At 32.1% G+C, this 18,775-nt stretch overlaps 2 protein-coding genes and 1 long non-coding RNA gene across 4 annotated transcripts; 2 read left to right on the top strand and 1 right to left on the bottom strand.

The window, feature by feature from the left end:
• The first annotated feature begins 627 nt into the window (after positions 1 to 627).
• LOC108845004 (uncharacterized) lies at positions 628 to 1,416 on the top strand. The gene has a single exon (XM_018618279.1). The coding sequence runs from the start codon at positions 628 to 630 to the stop codon at positions 1,414 to 1,416; it is 789 nt and encodes a 262-aa protein (XP_018473781.1).
• A 6,335-nt stretch (positions 1,417 to 7,751) lies between these two features.
• On the top strand, positions 7,752 to 10,902 carry LOC108846128 (uncharacterized). The gene is made up of 6 exons (XR_008943283.1): positions 7,752 to 8,398; positions 8,506 to 8,640; positions 8,844 to 8,978; positions 9,164 to 9,282; positions 9,367 to 10,046; positions 10,128 to 10,902. It is a non-coding gene; the product is annotated as an uncharacterized LOC108846128 (long non-coding RNA).
• Positions 10,903 to 11,126: 224 nt separating this feature from the next.
• LOC108846482 (uncharacterized) lies at positions 11,127 to 13,134 on the bottom strand. Of its 2 annotated transcripts, none has more exons than XM_057004899.1 (5): positions 13,044 to 13,134; positions 12,431 to 12,866; positions 12,062 to 12,349; positions 11,609 to 11,959; positions 11,127 to 11,482 (listed from the first exon to the last, which is right to left on the bottom strand). In XM_057004899.1, the coding sequence occupies exons 3-5, from the start codon at positions 12,159 to 12,161 to the stop codon at positions 11,361 to 11,363; spliced, it is 573 nt and encodes a 190-aa protein (XP_056860879.1). In that variant the 5' UTR covers positions 12,162 to 12,349; positions 12,431 to 12,866; positions 13,044 to 13,134; the 3' UTR covers positions 11,127 to 11,360. The 2 variants fall into 2 exon arrangements, with proteins under 2 accessions (XP_056860879.1, XP_018475210.1); XM_018619708.2 differs by having other exon boundaries at positions 11,588 to 11,959.
• Positions 13,135 to 18,775: the final 5,641 nt, after the last annotated feature.

The following is an 18,775-nucleotide window of genomic DNA, read 5'->3' on the forward strand; positions in this document are numbered from 1 at the left end:
TCGCTTTTAAGTTTCCATACGCTTCGTTTCCACGTACCCGCTTCCGCTTCCGACATTTGTCTAAAATAATCATAAAAATTAAACTTTATATGCATATATCAAATCAAAATAATAATTTAAAAATGATATATATCAACAATTGATTATATATATATATATTCAAAATTTGATTTTTACTAAAATATTTTTCAATAACCATTATAAAAAATATTTTCAGTATACATTAGAAAAATACAATACAAAGCCCAATATCAAACATTAACTTAAATTATGGTTTTTATATTTCTTGTTAAATTTTAAAAATATAATATATACAATTATTTATATGATGGTACATATAAAATATTATTAATTATGTGATTACTTGTATGATGGTACGTATAAAAACCGGTTAATTGTATGATGACACATAGTATATGATATATAATAAGGGATCCTGGGTATGGCGTCCCTTATTAAAGCTATTGGGATGCTAATGATAAGAAGGGATCCTGGGATGCTAATGATAAGAAGGGATCCTGGGTATGGCATAAGTTACTAAAGCTTCGTCCTATCGCCTTTGAGTGCATCCGCTATGAGGTACGAAATGGAGAAACTGTCTATTTCTGGTTTGACAACTGGTTGGAGATGGGTAAGCTGATAGATGTAACAGGGGAGCTAGGCCTGCGCTATCTTGGGGTTCAAAGGTCTGCTACTCTTGCAGAAGTAGCTAGCGAGGATGGGTGGAATCTTCGGAGATGTGCCCACAGGAGATACCCCCATCTATGCGACAAACTTGCAGTGACAGCTCGACCGGTAGCTACTTTGGGACCGGATATAGTTCTATGGAGACACGGCCAGGATGATTTTAAACCAGTGTTCTCAGCGTCTAAAACCTGGGAATACCTGAGAGTTGAGAAAGCCGTACTCCCATGGCATCGAATAGTGTGGTTCCCTCAAGCGATCCCTCGTCAATCTTTTATGGTCTGGCTAGCGTTTAAAGATAGATTATCTACTGGGATAAGGATGCGAAGCTGGGGAGTTGAGCAGGTTTGTGTTTACTGTGGAGAAAAGGATGAAAGTAGAGATCATTTATTCTCTGCTTGCCCGTATACTTTCACGGTTTGGATGAATGTAGCAGAACGATTGCTTGGAGCAGCAATTACGCCGGACTGGGCTGATACAGTCACTTCGATAATGCGGCCAAACAGGAACAAGCTCGACACTGTCCTCATCCGGTTAGTGTTTCAGACATCTATCTACATGCTGTGGAGGGAAAGAAACTCAAGGAGACATGGTGGTGCCAACATGTCAGTAACACTGATCACAAAGAACATAGGGAAAATGGTGAAGAACCGTATTTCATCTTTGAAGTACAGGGGGAATCACAAACTAGAAGGCTTGCTCAGAAGATGGTTTACTATTACTGCAGTTTAGAAGCTCTCATTCTTTTATTCTTTACACATTAGATCAGTAAAGTCCCCTTTGTAAATTCAGTCTCAATTTCGATCAATAAATTTGATATTCAATCAAAAAAAATGATATATAATAGTAACATAAAAAATAAATAGTAACATATTTTTGAAAAATATATTTGCACAGACGACAAATCAAAATCTAGTTATTATTATACACCTAACCCTGTCACACATTTTATAAGTTGTATTTTCTTGACAAAAATAAAAACAAGTGTGCTTTTTTATACTGTACTCAGTGTAAACCGTTTCCTGTATAGTATCAATGATGTCATTGGTATCAAATTCATAACATTCGGAACCATTTTCATTATGCTATATTTTGGAGCTTTTATATCATATAGGAACCTAATAAGACATATATATGGAAATATGTTGTAAACTTAAAGAATTATAGTATAACATGCATGTTTTCGTTTAGGTACATTGCAGTTCTAGCTCTTTCTTTAGTTGCTGGAGATGTACCTTTAAAATATAAAAATAGTAATGTTCAAAATATAAACCAAATTTTCTTTTTAAATTAAAAAAATTTATATTTAAAGTTATTAGTTATGTGTATGGCCCAGAAAAACTCCTAGTTCTATTTACAACTTAGAAATAAACATTGCCATAATCTGTCGAGCAAAATTTAAAATCTAGTATATTTTAGATATTTTAAATAATAGATTAGAGAATTTTTTAGTGATTAATAATGATCATATTCTTTATTATCACAATAACATATACATGCATTTTATCTTACATCAAATGAAATAATAGATTTCTTTTTACCAAAAAAAGTAATGGGTCTGATATTAGAGGAAGCAAAGGAGAGATTGTAGAATACCAAAGTTACGCTAATAAATAGTTATATAAGTACCAGCAGTTGGCATATTAGGAGTTATTTTATATATAGGTTTTTGTTTTTTTAAGTTAGACTCAACTAATATCAATGGGACATGATCCAAAAGTAATAGTACTCTGATTAGATTCTAAGGGCTGGTATATTTATTGTTTTAATTTTTTAAAAAATTTTGATTTTCATATTTATATTTTTATTTGTAATCATATTTGTAAATAAATCTTAATCAGAATCTATTTTATAAAATAATAGCAATTTAAAAATTGACCCGGCATACACTTGTTTTTTGTAATCATATGTCTGTACGTCTGTTTCTTTTTAACTTTTTCTGTATTTTTTTCTTATATGTTAAAGAAATCTAATTTATATGTTTGTGTATAATATTTTAAAAATTATTAGTAAGAGGTTTTGAGAATTTTATTGAATTTTTGATGTTGCATAACTATACACTTGTGTCATAGCCATTTCACACATTAATTTTGTATTTCATTCATAAACAGCAATTTTAAAAAAATAACAAAGTATAGTATAATTTTTTTACTAATAAAATTGTAATTAAATAGATAAAATTATATTTTCACTAAATTTTCATGATTTAATTTCATATATATAAAATATATAATATTATTATTACACATAATAATTCGTCATGCAATTAGAAGTGAGTTTTGTAAATTTTGACCCAATGTAAGAGGTGGATAATTAATAAATTTATTTGATATAAATTTTAATTTTTTTCTTGTGTATCTACATTTAAATGTTACAAAGATATTTGTAAAATTATTGTAAACATAAGTTTCTTATGGAAATAATTTTGATTACTGATGATATGCACTCTATTTGATAGAAATTTAAAATATGTAATCAAATATGAACAAACTAAAGCTACGTTTTTCTTGCATTTATTAACATTTTGAGTTATTAACGTAATTAGTAAAAAATATTTGTACCCACAAAATGGTTCGAAATTGACCCGAAAATCAGGATTGTGGATCTAAGTAGACATGTCTTATATTTTCGAATGAGTTATAAAGTGCTATATCCGAAAAACTAATATCAAATCTGACCCGCATCAAAAACCGAATAAGTATACAAACATATAAATTTATATTAGTTATAAGTATACTTATAATAATATTAATATTGAAATTAAAATTACAAAATCAAATATATTAGTTATTTGGGTCTCTGAAATATTCTTAAAATCATTAAGTATTTAAATCAGTGCATAGCTATTCTATTAAAACAACAACATAACGTACTGATTTATGTGTAGTCCAACTATTTTAATACAATTATTAAAGCTCTTTATTAATCATTAAAATAATATTATACAAAGAAAATACAAATATGATTAAAACACAAATATAAAATTAAATTTCTAAAAAAAAAAGATAGAACAAAAAATTTATCCATCCTTTTAAAGACAGATCAATAACCATTTAAAATATATATATCAAACATATTTGATCTAGATAAGTTTATTAAAACCCATTAAGAAATTAAATAATACTGGACTTTTTTAATTGCACATATGGATGAACTATAAGGAACGTATCATATATGGTCACATCTATATTATTAAAGTATAATCACTCATAGGATTTTGCCCTTAATTTTTATAGTTATTTATAATGGAATGCCATTACTTTTTTAATTATTTTTGAAATAAATTCGCTAGCCATTTTAAACCAATCGGAAACAAGATATTTTAAAACCAACCACATTCCTATTGTAGGCAACAAAATCTATAGATTCCCTATATATAAGCCTAAACATTTCATTGTAGTTAATCTTGATGTGTAACCAAACAATAAATGCCAATCGATTATATAGATAAAAATAAGAAGAGATATTGCCCACACATTAGTAAATTACACATATTACATCTTCTTTTTCATCTCCACAATTATGTTTTTCTGGAAATTTTGATTTTATCTTTTTTTTTGTAGATATTGGTTATGACGTTTCATCTTTTCTATATGCATGTATACCCGTATTTGTGAAATATTACCCAACAAAATAAAGTTTAGTCTATTTTTATGGATATGGTTATGAAAAATATTACACATTTCTGGTATATCCTCTTTTATATTGTTTTGACATTTCATGGAAACGTAACAAATATTAAATTAATCAAATTGATATTACATTTCTACATATGATAACATTATCATTTGTAAAGTTTCCAATACGACCACATTATTATATCAATTTTAAACTTGCCAAAAAAAAATTGCATGTGAAATAGTCAATGGTCCATTTGTAAACATATAATTATGATCTTTATTGACATCATAAAATGTTTAAAATCATTTTTTATAATAACTAGGACCATTAAAATAATAAATACTTAACTCGATTGGCAAATTTTAAAATTTGATATGGGAGTTATTATTTATAGTTTTGTTGTAAATATCATCATTTCAAAATTGGTTACCACAAAAGTCGTATTCTAAACAAATCTTTTATATTTTAACAACTAATTGTAGTTTTATTAAAAAAATATCGCTACTCATCGTAGTCAAAACAATTGTTTTTATAAAATGTGTTTTTGTTTTTAACAAAATATAAAAAATTCAAATAAATATTTAACAAAACTCATATATTAAATAAGCATTTTATTTTAACATTTAAGAATATTTTTATCAAATGATTATCATAACACAAAATAAATTAAACAAAAATAGTTGATCATTTTTATAGTAACACATTAAAATAAGCAATAATCAATGTGAGACAAATCACAAAGGTTAATTATACCCCATTTCAATTTTTATTTTTTTTTAAATAAAGATAACTGGTATACTAATTTAATTTTCATTTAATTATATTCATATGAACACAACTATTATAGTAATTTGTTTCATATCGGGTCATCTGTTCAACCGGATATCCTCAGATTTCAGCGATTTTTTTAGTGTTTTATCGGATTTTTAAATAATGAATATTTCATAAAATTCAAACTGAATTATATATAGAATCACAAGATTTGCCAGTTCGACCGTGGGTCCAGTTCAAATTTAAAATCAATTATTTAAATGGAAAATATTTGAGATATAGAAAAATTACAAATTAACAAAATATTGTATGTTTGTTAAAGAAAATTTTCATAGTAAACTATTCCGCGCTTTTAAAGCGTGGGTCATAATCTAGTTCTTTGTAAAGTATATTACATGTTGTATTGTAGTTTAACATTTTTTTTTTGGCGAAATATGTTACAGTTTATAGTCCAACATGTCTTATATTTTTTACATGGTCAAATGTATTATATAAACGTGGATTTTGATTAGTTAAGATAGGAGTAGTGGATCCTACAATATAGGAATAAAAGTAAAAGTTATGGTTGGTTTAAATAATACGGACATAACATCTATTAATTAGATACAGTTATATAAAAATCAGTTTTTTTTAAATTGGACACAACTAAATATCAATTGGACATGTTGAAGAATTAATAGTATTGATTGGTGTGTTATAGAAATTTCACTATGCTTATTATCAAAATAAAGGTAGAACCAACTTTTTTAAAGGTAAAACAATTACATGACAATCTTTTAAATGGTAAGATAAATCATATGATTTTTTATAAAATAAAAAAAAAAAATAGTGAAAAGTAATATTATTTTAAACTGAACAAAATGTTTGTATTTTTTAGTCCGCTATTACAATAGCATGTATAAATCTAACTAATATGTATATTTTTATATAAAAGAAATATATGTAAAATATAAATATAGACTATAACTGTTTTAATTATTATTAAATATACATCCCGCCCGTAGGGCGAGTCGACCCTAGTCTTCTATAAACTCCTGATTAGGCCTTAGTGTTTAGTTTTAGTATTTTAGTTTCAATTCTAGAGATTTAGAAGTCGTTTGGTATCAATTCGGTAATTTCACTTTTTGGTTCGGTTTCGGATAAAAAAAACTGGGAACTGGCTAATTCCGAAATATTATGGATCCAACGATGTTGCAGTTTTTCTGATAATTTTGAATAACTCGTATAATATTAAATATTATGGATAAAATATATTTAGGTAATTCAACCATTTTGGATAGGTTGGTTTAGATATTTGTTTTTTTTTTGTAACACAGATATTTGGTTATTCAAAAGCTAAATATAGCTAATATTTTAAAATATATGTTATATTGTTTAGATATGGGTTTTTGCACTCTATATACACAGCTGATGATTTTATTTGCTAACTGACTAAAGCACTGTGTACAAATTCATAATACCAATGGTATCCCTATTTTGTGCGAATCTGAGAAGTATAGGGGTATTAATATAGGCGTGGGAAAACCGGGAGAAGTCGGTGAAGTTTCTGACTCAAATATATTATATTTGCCAAATATTATTTTAAACATTAACTATTTCCTGTATAAGAAAATACTTTTCGTTTTCTCTCGTCACTCTCCAGAACTTCTTTCACTTCCAATCGCCATGGTTTCTTCTCGATTGGTCGATTTTCCCGATGACCCCGAGGAAGAAATTACAGGACCATTTCCGGATCTGATGTTTGCTGAGGGTGAGGAACCTGTTGGGGTTAGGGTTTTAACATATCAGTCGTCGCGTGCGTTAAATACTATTCTCGAGGTGTTAGATGAAGACGAGATACAGTATCTCCGGAAAACACCTTTCGGAAAGTTGGTCGACATCGCCGAGAAACCAGCGTTTTCAGGCAGATTTGCGAGATATCTTTTGTCTAGGCAACTTAAGGTCGAAAAGAAACACGAAGCTTGGTTTAGATTCGCGTCTAAACCTATCAGATTTTCTCTCCGGGAGTTTGCCATAGTGATGGGGCTTCCATGCGGCGAGATTCCTAAGAAGAGTAGGCCGAAGAAGAAGAAAAACATCAAGGAGAAACCCTATTGGCCAGAATTATTTGGAAGCGTGGAAGAGGTCACCGTCGCTAGAGCCGTGAAGATGCTCCAGAAAAAAATTGTCACCGACCGAGATATCCGGATTAAAATCGCATGTCTTGCGATTGTCTCTTCGGTGTTGCTATCTACTAATCTCAGAATGAAGATGTTGAAGGAACATGCAGAGTTGCTGGTAGATATGGATGAATTCTTCGCATATCCGTGGGGGAGACTTGCCTTCGATCTGTTGATGACGAGTATCAAAAAAAGAGATGAGCTTTCTCTTTCTCAAAATACTATAGCAATGAAGGGATTCGCTCTTGCGCTGCATCTGGTTATTGTTGAGGCAGTTCCTGCTTTGACGGAAGTTGTGCAAGAAACCTGTTCATCCTCCGAGTCAGATACTGATGAAGAAGATGGTGACGGTTTGCAGTCTAGCAGGAAGAAACAGACTCTGAGCCCTGCTCATGCACGGGAAGTTGATAGGAAGTCTGAGGTATGGAAGTTGTAATGTTAAATAAATTAATGCTTGTGAAGTCCATAATCGTATGTGTCTTTATATCCGGTTTATTTTTTGTTCTACATGCTTTGGTTAGTTGCATCCTTCATGTAGATCCTGCAAACGCTGTTGACGAGAGTTTGTGTATTAGGCCGGACGATGTTCCTGACGTGAAAGTTGAAAAATTGGTAAGGCGTATTATGGCCAATCAAGACATCCCGAAGGATATGTTTAAAGGGGGTGTCACTAAAGCGGATGTAGAGAAGATGCGGGAGAAGGCTAAGGAAGGAGGGAAACGTAAACAACAGCGTCAGAAACCAAAAGCAGGAGCTACACCCGTCGTGGAGGAGCCAAATATAACTTCGCCAAATATAACTTTTGTTGTCCAATCCATCATCAGACCAGAGATTGAGAGGATGGAGGGGACGGTGGCTGCTGCGGTTGCATCAGCGATTGATGCTTCTTCGAATGCTCTTGCTTACAAGGCGTCTGTTGTTGCTACCGTAGAGGAGATGTTATCAGCGTTCAAAACTGAAATACTTTCTTTCTTCCCTAGCATTAGTACTCAGATGGAAAGCCATAGGCAACAACCCACACCCCAGCCTGGTGGATTGAGTACCGGATTTGTACCTGAAAACACAACCCCTCGGCGGGGCAATGAAAATGACAACATTATAGAGAACGTGATGGAAAATATCAGTCATTACTCAACGCCCCTGAGTCGGGAAATAAATGCAGTGTAAGAACCATTACTATGCTTTCAACTATTAATCTGTGTATGATTAAGTTTTTAGAATGGTTAGTTTAATATACATTAATCTGGCTTCTCTTCTCGTTTATGTGTAGGGTTCTGAGGCACAGTCTCGTCGTGAGGGCTCTCACGTGTCATCAGTTCCAAATGGAGAAAAGAGTAACAAGGTAACCGAACATGTGAGTGGTCATACTACAAAACCTAGCTCTGCCAAACGTTTGTCAGTCAATGTAAGCCATTTGTAAACGTAATAAGCGAATTTGTAAACAGTTACTAGTAGTTTGGTTTCATTTCAACTTAGATTTCCGGTTTTGATGTAATCCAGCCGGTTATGAGAATAAGTTTACCGGTTATATGTTACTATATGAGCAGTTTTATTCGAATTGTTAGTTTAATTTACATTAATCTGGGTTCTCTCGTCATTTATGTGTAGGGTTCTGAGGCACAGTCTCGTCGTGAGGGTTCTCCCGTATCATCCGTTCCAAATGGAGAAAAAAGTAACAACGATTCCGAAAATGGGAATGTCCAGGCTACAAAATCTAGCTCTGCCAAACGTTTGTCAGTCAATGTAAGCCACTTGGAAACGAAATAAGGCCTACTTTGTTGACTATTTCTTAGTATGTTGGCTTCATTTCATCTTAGAGTTCCGGTTTTGAGATCATTCCATCAGGTGATGAGTATATGTAAACCGGTTATTTTTTAAGAACTTTTGTTGCCACCTGAAATCTTTTTGCAATTGGTTACATGGGTCAGTTTCAGAATCTCCGAGGGAGGGGGCCAACGAGCCAACAGGTGATGTATCACAACCTCAAAATGTTTTCACTTCTTCCGTCTCTGCCCACAGCCAGACACACGAAGGATCTGATGAAAATGTATGACAGATATGTAACGCATTACATTTATCGTTTCTGTTTTCATGTTGTTTTCGTATACTAAAATATTTTAAATGTGCATAGGCTGTCAACGTATCTGTCGAACCTGAGAATCCTTCTTTCTCACTTGGCCTAACTCAGGAAATTGGCACGACGGTCCAGGATGAGGAAGACGACCAGATGGGAGAGAATCATAATAATCTGCCTGTACAAGAGGACGACGCGATGGGAGAGAATCATAATAATCTGCATGTACAAGAGGACGACGCGATGGGAGAGAATCATAATAATCTGCTTGTACAAGAGGACGACGCGATGGGAGAGAATCATAATAATTTGGTTGTACAAGAGAAGGAACCAGATGTTTGTGAAAATGAGGACAGCTTCAGTTGCCGTAAAAGCAAACACCTCAAGAAGGTTCCTACACAGCTTATCACTGATTACCAGTGTGGCACCTCCCTTCTAAACCGTGCACGGGAAGGGCCTATGTTTTGGAGCACATATTATGACTCCTCCGTCGTATGTGACAAGTATCTCCGCTTGAAGTTTCTTCTAAAGAAAGACTGGTGTGTTCTTCTTATTTCCGTATTACATACAGAGTTTTATTTATTAATACTTATCTAGCCTGCAAATCATGTACTCCTCCTAATCCGGTTTTTGTCTACCTGCTATTTCGTTTCAATGTCATCAATGTGTGTGGCTTATCTGTTACCGGGAAAGACATTGTTGATATCGGAGAAAGAGAACGCCTCCTCCCAGACATAGTATGTAGCACTTACATTTTCAGGTCGGATGTTAAATAAACTTGTTTTCCATTTTATTAATTTGTCTTTATTTTTTTTCAGGTTGTTGACATACTAACAAAGGTTGTGTCAACCAACTTCAACAATCTCTGTCTGGGTCGCAGCGAGAATACTCCTGTCTTTCTTGATAGTCGGGTTCATGGCCTGCTTGCAAGGAATTATCCAAAGTTTTAAAAAGCAAATCCCAAGGATGGATATGTTTTCACAAAGGCTATGGTGGATTGTGTTAGAAAAGGTTACTCTGACGTCTCCACGGTGACACGCTTCTACATGCCAGTCAACGTTAACCGTGGTCATTGGGTAGGGCTATGTGTGGATGTGTCTTCTTCCAAGATATTCGTTTTCTATTGCAACCCCGTACTGACGATGGACAGTGCATTGCTTAAAGAGCTTCTACCCATCTCTGAGATGTTGCCTTATCTTCTGAAACATTTGGGGAATGTGGTACAGCCAGCTGGGAACCGATTGCTTGTTGAGAGAGTAAAGCGAATTCCGCTTATCAGTAATCCTGCAGATGCAGCGTTGACTGCTGCTCTGTTGATTCAGTCACATGCCATGTTTGGTTCCGACGCTTGTAAGAGCATCACTACGTCAATCATTCCCGTGGAAGCGCAAAGGGCGGCGGTTATGGTTTATGAGTTTCATCAGAAGTTGTAGAGCACCTTTTTTTACTATTTCAATGTCTGGCTATGATTCCTGTTACTGAAATGTTGCTAAGTACTTCCAAACTTGCATTCAGCATTATGGTTATTTTATCTATGTTTTATTTATGTTTGACTATGAAATGATTGTTGTTAAGTCAAAAGGTTCGGTAACTTAGTTCCATATTCCAAACTTTAATATTTCATGTATTATCGCTTAAAGGTGAATGGTTACTTGGTTAATATTAGGTGAATTTATGATTAATAACCTCCATGTTATCAACGATATGAAGCAATTACCGTTGTAGGTCTCTATATTGATGGTTTGAATCCTTTTTTATCGCTTCGTAAATCTTAAATCTTTATGGTTTATCTGGATATATATATACGTAACCGGATATATTGTCTACATTATAATAACTGAAATTGCAATATTTATACAGCACCAGCTTCGATCATTTCATACAAAACCCACCAGCTGATCTTAAAGGGGCACGATACTAAGATAACAAACTTCCTCCCCATACCATACATCTCTGAAGATACCCAAAATAGTACACATTGTTTCGACTTAGGACTCCTTGCTATTAAACAAAATGAGACATAGGAGTAAGGCAAGATATGGTGAGATTGCTCAAGCTTGAGATCTGCGACCCGTATTACCATCAACATCTTCAGCATTCTGTGGATGACCCGCTTCTATCTTCACATCTTCAACGAGTGGAGCGTGTGACAACATCCGATTAGAACACTCTCCTACATAAATTGGAAGAAAATATGTATTAGTTCTAAGGTTTAGTCGGACGTAGATATTATTTTGCGACTAGATAATTCATTGAAATTGATTTCGAGTTATCAAACCTATTTCACGACATACTGCACCTCTCTCGTTTTGCAATGTGGAATTGTTGATGTCAGCTCCTATATTCACTAAGTTGTTCAATTCTGTTGAGGAAGCTGTTGATGACACTTCAATTGGGATGTCTAATCCAGGCGCATGCGGAACACATCTGTTTCCAATGTTGAGGTCACTGTGTTGGTAACCAACGTTTTCTGAACCGGGTACACCATAAATTCTCTGCAGCTGAACAGAATAAGCAGAAGACATCATGTTCTCCCAATACCCTGGGATTAGTTCCAAGTTTCCCCAGTTCGGAGTATAGTGCTGTCGGTCGTACAAATTCGGAGGAAGAGACGGCCTCATGGATACACCGAGAGGGAAGGATTGATAACCTGCAGTTGCCAAACAAAAAGAAACTGTTTAAGAACACCAAAAAAAGAAAGTCAAACACGTCGTATACATAAGAAACACATAATATTCTATAACATATATACCAAACATAGAAGTAGTATGTATCATGAGATGACGCCCCCAAACTTGTGAGTTAAACTCTGGAGTTGGTGCAGACCGTACCGCTTGACCTTGTGACTGCATTTGGTGGTTTTGAATAGTAGGAACAATATGATCATCTGTCTCCAAAGGTGTTCCTAAATTCAGGTTCAAACTGTTTTTGGCTTTACCTATCTCAAGTGAGAAGCGTTAAAGTAAAACCATTTTCTCTTCCTCGAAGATTTCGGTCATTACATTCTCACTACACGTTAGCTCATTTCCCCTTACCATATCTGCATTAAATATTGTGGTTATTGTTACACACATCGTCTAAAATTTAACTTTTGACAATATGCATGTTTCATAGAGGTTACCCAAAACGCTCGCCATGTGTTGGTCCTCATTGCCTCCATCGGCAAGGAAAGCTCGAGATCCGATAGTAAAGGGTGTTCTGCACCTAAACTGGTATGTAGCAACATCTTCTGCCCCAATAATCACGCAAAGTTTGGGATCCACATTCCATTCATGGACGCTCATCAGCATATCAAAGTCTGCATTGGTGCGGATGTTGTGTGGAGGCCACGAATCGCCTTCGTGCTCCACCATCCATTGTGGGAGCTGGAAGGTAATGACCATAGGGGTATGTCTTCGTATAGTAAAAACAGACCTAACTAGGTCTTTAACTGCTTCAACCTGGTCGCTGTTCCCTACTATTATATGACGGGGTTCGAAGTTAGGATCTTCCGCAAACCTCCATCCTTCATGCGATTTCACCCACTGTCCCTTTACCAGAAGAACCATTCGAGGCATCTATACAATGTCAAAGTTTCCAAGGATATTAGTTAGGACGATACAACTGTATACTAAATCAAAAATAACTGTATACTAATTCTAGAATGAAAACAGTCAGCACAATTAACGTATCTTCTGCTCCTTTTACAATTTTTTTAAAGCTATTTTTTGGGCAGTAGAAGATGAAAAAATCACCTTTTAGAATCTTGAACACTATCACACTCCCAGTCAACTCAGGTATTTTTCTGTCTGCTCAGATCATATCCGGTGATTCTAGAGTTAGGTAGTGATGTAAAAAGACAAGTATGGAAACCTCTATATAAAGCAACATTCTTGGCGATCAAACCGGTTGTGACCTACAAGTGGAGGTTAAATCGAGAATCTAAACAATATCTTCCCATTTAATGCGGCAGGCTAGAAATCTAAGAGTAGGATATCATCATTACGTTTGCCTGACATGATTTAACAACTCAGTAATATTATATTGATAATGTCATTATCATGACATTTTGCTTTGCCAAGTGATGTTTAAAAAAAAAAATATCGGCCATGTCAAAGTTGTACACCACGTGGTGTTTCATGAACCATGTATAAAATACTAATGCTATTAGATTGGTAACCCAAAGTTCAGTGATATCAATTGCAATTTTTTGCCTCATAAACCTCATTTAATCAAGGCGGTATACCTTCGTATTTATGTTTAAGGATACAGTAGTGATACTAATACAATATTTATACTTGCATATTAGGTATCCAATTATAATTTGAAAAGGTAATTGTAATTTCAATGTTGGTACTGATATCAAATATCATATGAGATTTCTACCATTCCATCTATATATAGGCGACACTATAAATCATGTAAGCGGCAATTTTTTGAAAACAAGTTAAAATATCCGATCTACATGTACATCATCCGGATTCATATTTGTGTAGCGGTTATATTATGCGGAATTAACTATGTTTAGGGTCTCTTATAAATTAATGTCGACTATAATGACACCAGTTTACCCACCCATAATTTAATTAGAATTATTGAAACATTAATACTCCCATAAATTTATAACGAGATAGAGTTATACCACAACATTTACTATTACAACATTTTATTACACACCAGCGGAAGTTGTTATTATTTATTGGACAAACTCGGGAATCTTTAGCTACACCAACCACAACCCTCAAACTGGGATATATATTATACATAGAGTTGCAATTTCTTCCATTCCCAGGTCGTTCTTTCCAAATAGTACATACACCTTCATCATCCGAGTTCACAACTTCCTCTTCATTACAGAATCTTACAGACGTTCGCTTAAGTGCCGAACAATCGCATCTACTGCCCATTGTTATCTTCTTGGTTGCTCTGTTCTGCAATTAAACTAAGAGTAACTAATAAGCTAACTATAACCGAGTAATTAATTTAAATAACAGCAATTAAGACGAATGATTAACTGGATATAATAACAAATTATCATATGATATTTGATATCAGTAAAACAAGTAATATCTGGAAAGAATTGAGTTCGTGTTTTCCATATTAAATTACTTCCCTCATCCTCTGCCTGACCATCTTCGTAGTAGTGCATTTACCGAAAACTCATTATTTTTGAAGGGGGGTTAACCCACGGATTTTGGAAAAATTTCAAAAGTATGAAAATCTTGTTTTAGTGTATAGTTTCTTAGAGCACTGACATAAGATGATGGTCAAAGAGGTTTATAAATTTTGTTGTCTCCGTTTCTAAAGATAATAAAGATTTTACAATTCTAATTCCAATATTCTAGGCAGTATATGAAATTTTACCAAAATAAATATTAAAGAATTGAAATGATTCCTATATACCATGAAAGATAGTTTAGAATACTTTAATTCAAAATAAGAATGTGGTTTGAAAATTTTAAACTAAAGTGAAGAGTATAAACTTCAGTATATCGAGCATTTACCGAAAACTCATTATTTTAGAAGGGTTAACCAACGGATTTTGGAAAAATTTCAAAAATATGAAAATCTTGTTTTAGTGTATATTTTCATAGAGCACTCACATACGATGATGGTCAAAGAGTTTAGAACTTTTGTTGACTCTATTTCTCTAGATAATGAAGATTTTTAATAATGCCAATTCCACTAATCTATGCATTATAAGAAATTTTAACAAACTAAATATTAAAAAATTAGAATGATTCCTATATTTCATGAAAGATAGTTTAGAATACATTAATTAAAATGGAGAATGTGGTTTGAATTTTTTAAGCTAAAGTGAAGAGTATAAACTTCAGTATATAGAGCATTTACCGAAAACTCATTACTTTAGAAGGGGTTAACCCACGGATTTTGGAAAATTTTCAAAAATATGAAAATCTTGTTTTAGTGTATAGTTTCTTAGAGCACTGACATAAGATGATGGTCAAAGAGGTTTAGAACCTTTGTTGTCTCCGCTTCTCTAGATAATAGAGATTTAATAATTCTAATTCCACTATTCTGGGCAGTGTATGAAATTTTACAAAACTAAATATTAAAAAATAGAATGATTCCTATATACCATGAAAGATAGTTTAGAATACATTAGTTCAAATGTAGAATGTGGTTTGAAATTTTATACTAAAGTGAAGAGTATAAACTTTAGTATATAGAGCATTTACCGAAAACTCAATATTTTAGAAGGGGTTAACCCACGGATTTTGGAAATTTTTCAAAAATATGAAAAATTTAATTTAGTGTATAGTTTCATCGAGCACAGACATACGGTGATGGTCAAAGAGTTTAGAACCCCTGTTTTCTCCGTTTCTCTAGATAATGAAGATTTTATAATGCTAATTCCACTAATCTAGGTAGTATATTAAATTTTAGTAAAACAAATATTAAAAAAAAAGAATAATTCCTATATACCAGGAAATATAGTTTAAAATACATTAATTCAAAGGTAGAATGTAGTTTGAAAATTTTAAACTAAAGTGAAGAGTATAAACTTCAGTATATAGAGTATTTACCAAAAACTCGTTATTTTAGAAGGGGGTTAACCTACGGATTTTTGAAAAATTTCAAAAATATGAAAATCTTGTTTTAGTGTATAGTTTCATAGAGCACTCACATACGATGATGGTCAAAGAGTTTAGAACTTTTGTTGACTCTATTTCTCTAGATAATGAAGATTTTTAATAATGCCAATTCCACTAATCTATGCATTATAAGAAATTTTAACAACGAGTTTAGAACCTCTGTTGTCTCCGTTTCTCTAGATAATGAAGATTTTATAATGCTAATTCCACTAATCTAAGTAGTATATTAAATTTAAGGAAACTAAATATTAAAAAGTAATAATGATTCCTTTATACCATGAAAGATAGTTTAGAATACATTAATTCAAATGTAGAATGTGGTTTTAAATTTTTTAACCAAAAGCGAAGAGTGTAAACTTCGGTATATTAAGCATTTACCGAAAACTCATTATCTTAGAAGGGTTTAACCCACGGATTTTTGAAAAAAAATTCAAAAATATGAAAATCTTGATTTAGTGTATAGTTTCATCGAGCACAGACATACGATGATGGTTAAAGAGTTTAGAACCCCTGTTGTCTCCGTTTCTCTAGATAATGTAGATTTTATAATGCTAATTCCACTAATCTAAGTAGTATATTAAATTAGTAAACTAAATATTAAAAAATAAGAATGATTCCTATATACCAAGAAATATATTTTGAAATACATTAATTCAAATGTAGAATGTGGTTTGAAATTTTTAACCAAAAGCGAAGAGTGTAAACTTCGGTATATAGAGCATTTACCGAAAACTCATTATTTTAGAAGGGGGTTAACCCACGGATTTTGGAAAAATTTCAAAAATATGAAAATCTTATTTTAGTGTATAGTTTCATCGAGCACAGACATACGAGGATGGTCAAAAAGTTTAGAACCCCTGTTGTCTCCGTTTCTCTAGATAATGAAAATTTTATAATGCTAATTCAACTAATTTAGGTAGTATATTAAACTTTAGTAAACTAAATACTAAAAAATAATAATGATTCCTATATACCATGAAAGATAGTTTCCAAGAAATTAATTCAAATGTAGAATGTGGTTTGAAATTTTCAAATTAAAGCGAAAAGTATAAACTTCAGTATATAGAACATTTACCGAACACTCATTATTTTAGAAGGTGTTAACCCACGGATTTTGGAAATATTTCAAAAATATAAAAATCTTGTTTTAGTGTATAGTTTCATCGAGCACTAATATACGATGATGGTCAAAGAGTTTAGAACCTCTGTTCTCTCCATTTCTCTAGATAATGAAGATTTTATAATGCTAATTCCACTAATCTCAGCAGTATATAAAATTTTAGTAAACTGAATATTAAAAAATTAGAATGATTCCTATATACCATGAAAGATAGTTTAGAATACATTAGTTCTAATGTAGAATATAATTTGAAATTTTTAAACAAAAGCGAAGAGTATAAACTTCAGTATATAGAGCATTTACCGAAAAATCATTATTTTAGAATGGGTTAACCCACGGATTTTGGAAAATTTTCAAAAATATGAAAATCTTGGTTTAGTGTATAGTTTCATCTAGCACTAACATACGATGATGGTCAAAGAGTTTAGAACCTCTGTTGTCTCCGTTTCTCTAGATAAAGAAGATTTTATAATGCTAATTACACTAATTTATGCAGTATATTAAATTTTAGTAAACTAAATATTAAAAATTAAAAATGATTCATATATACCATAAAAGATATTGTAGAATACATTAATTCAAATGTATAATGTGGTTTGAATTTTTTAAACTAAAGCAAAGAGTATAAACTTCAGTATATAGAGCATTTACCGAAAACTCATCATTTTAGAAAGGGGTTAACCCACAGATTTTGGAAAATTTCAAAAATATGAAAATCTTGTTTTGGTCTATAGTTTCATCGAGCACTAACATACGATGATGGTCAAAGAGTTTAGAACCTCTGTTGTCTCCGTTTCTCTGGATAATGAAGATTTTATAATGCTAATTCCACTACTCTATGCAGTATATTAAATTTTAGTAAACTAAATATTAAAAATAAGAATTATTCCTACATACCATGAAAGATAGTTTAAAATACATTCATTCAAATGTTGAATGTGGTTTGAAATTTTTAAACAAAAGCGAAGAGTATAAACTTCAGTATATAGAGCATTTACTGAAAACTAATTATTTTAGAAGGGGTTAACCCACGGATTTTGGAAAATTTTCAAAAATGTGAAAATCTTATTTTAGTATATAGTTTCATCGAGCTCTAACATATGATGATGATCAAAGAGTTTAGAACCTCTGTTGTCTCCGTTTCATTAGATAAAGAAGATTTTATAATGTTAGTTCCACTAATCTATGCAGTATATTAAATTTTAGTAAACTAAATATTAAAAAATAAGAATGATTCCTATATACCATGAAAGATATTTTAGAATACATTAATTCAAATGTAGAATGTGGTTTGAAATTTTTAAACTAAAGTGAAGAGTATTAACTTCAGTATATAGAGCATTTACCGAAAACTCATTATTTTAAAAGAGGTTAACCCATAGATTTTTGAAAAAAATTCAAAAATATGAAAATCTGGTTTTAGTGTATGGTTTCATCAAGCACGGACATACGATGATGGTCAAAAAGTTTAGAACCCATGTTGTCTCCGTTTCTCTAGATAATGAAGATTTTATAATGCTAATTCAACTAATCTAGGTAGTATATTAAATTTTAGTAAACTAAATATTAAAAAATAAGAATGATTCCTATATACCATTAAATATAGTTTCCAAGAAATTAATTCAAATGTAGAATGTGGTTTGAAATTTTGAAGTTAAAACGAAGAGTATAAACTTCAGTATATAAAACATTTACCGAAAACTCATTATTTTAGAAGGGGTTAACCCACGGATTTTGGAAAAAAATCAAA

This window comes from Raphanus sativus, chromosome 3 (genome assembly GCF_000801105.2).
Source record: "Raphanus sativus cultivar WK10039 chromosome 3, ASM80110v3, whole genome shotgun sequence".
NCBI lineage: Eukaryota > Viridiplantae > Streptophyta > Magnoliopsida > Brassicales > Brassicaceae > Raphanus > Raphanus sativus.

Coding starts and splice junctions, on each gene's coding strand:
- LOC108845004 (XM_018618279.1), top strand. CDS start 628: ATGGGTAAGCTGATAGATGTAACAGGGGAGCTAGGCCTGCGCTATCTT.
- LOC108846482 (XM_018619708.2), bottom strand. CDS start 12,161: ATGCAGTCACAAGGTCAAGCGGTACGGTCTGCACCAACTCCAGAGTTT. Junction 11,960..12,061: donor ACATACTACTTCTATGTTTG/GTATATATGTTA, acceptor TGGCAACTGCAG/GTTATCAATCCTTCCCTCTC. Junction 11,483..11,587: donor TGCAGTATGTCGTGAAATAG/GTTTGATAACTC, acceptor CAATTTATGTAG/GAGAGTGTTCTAATCGGATG.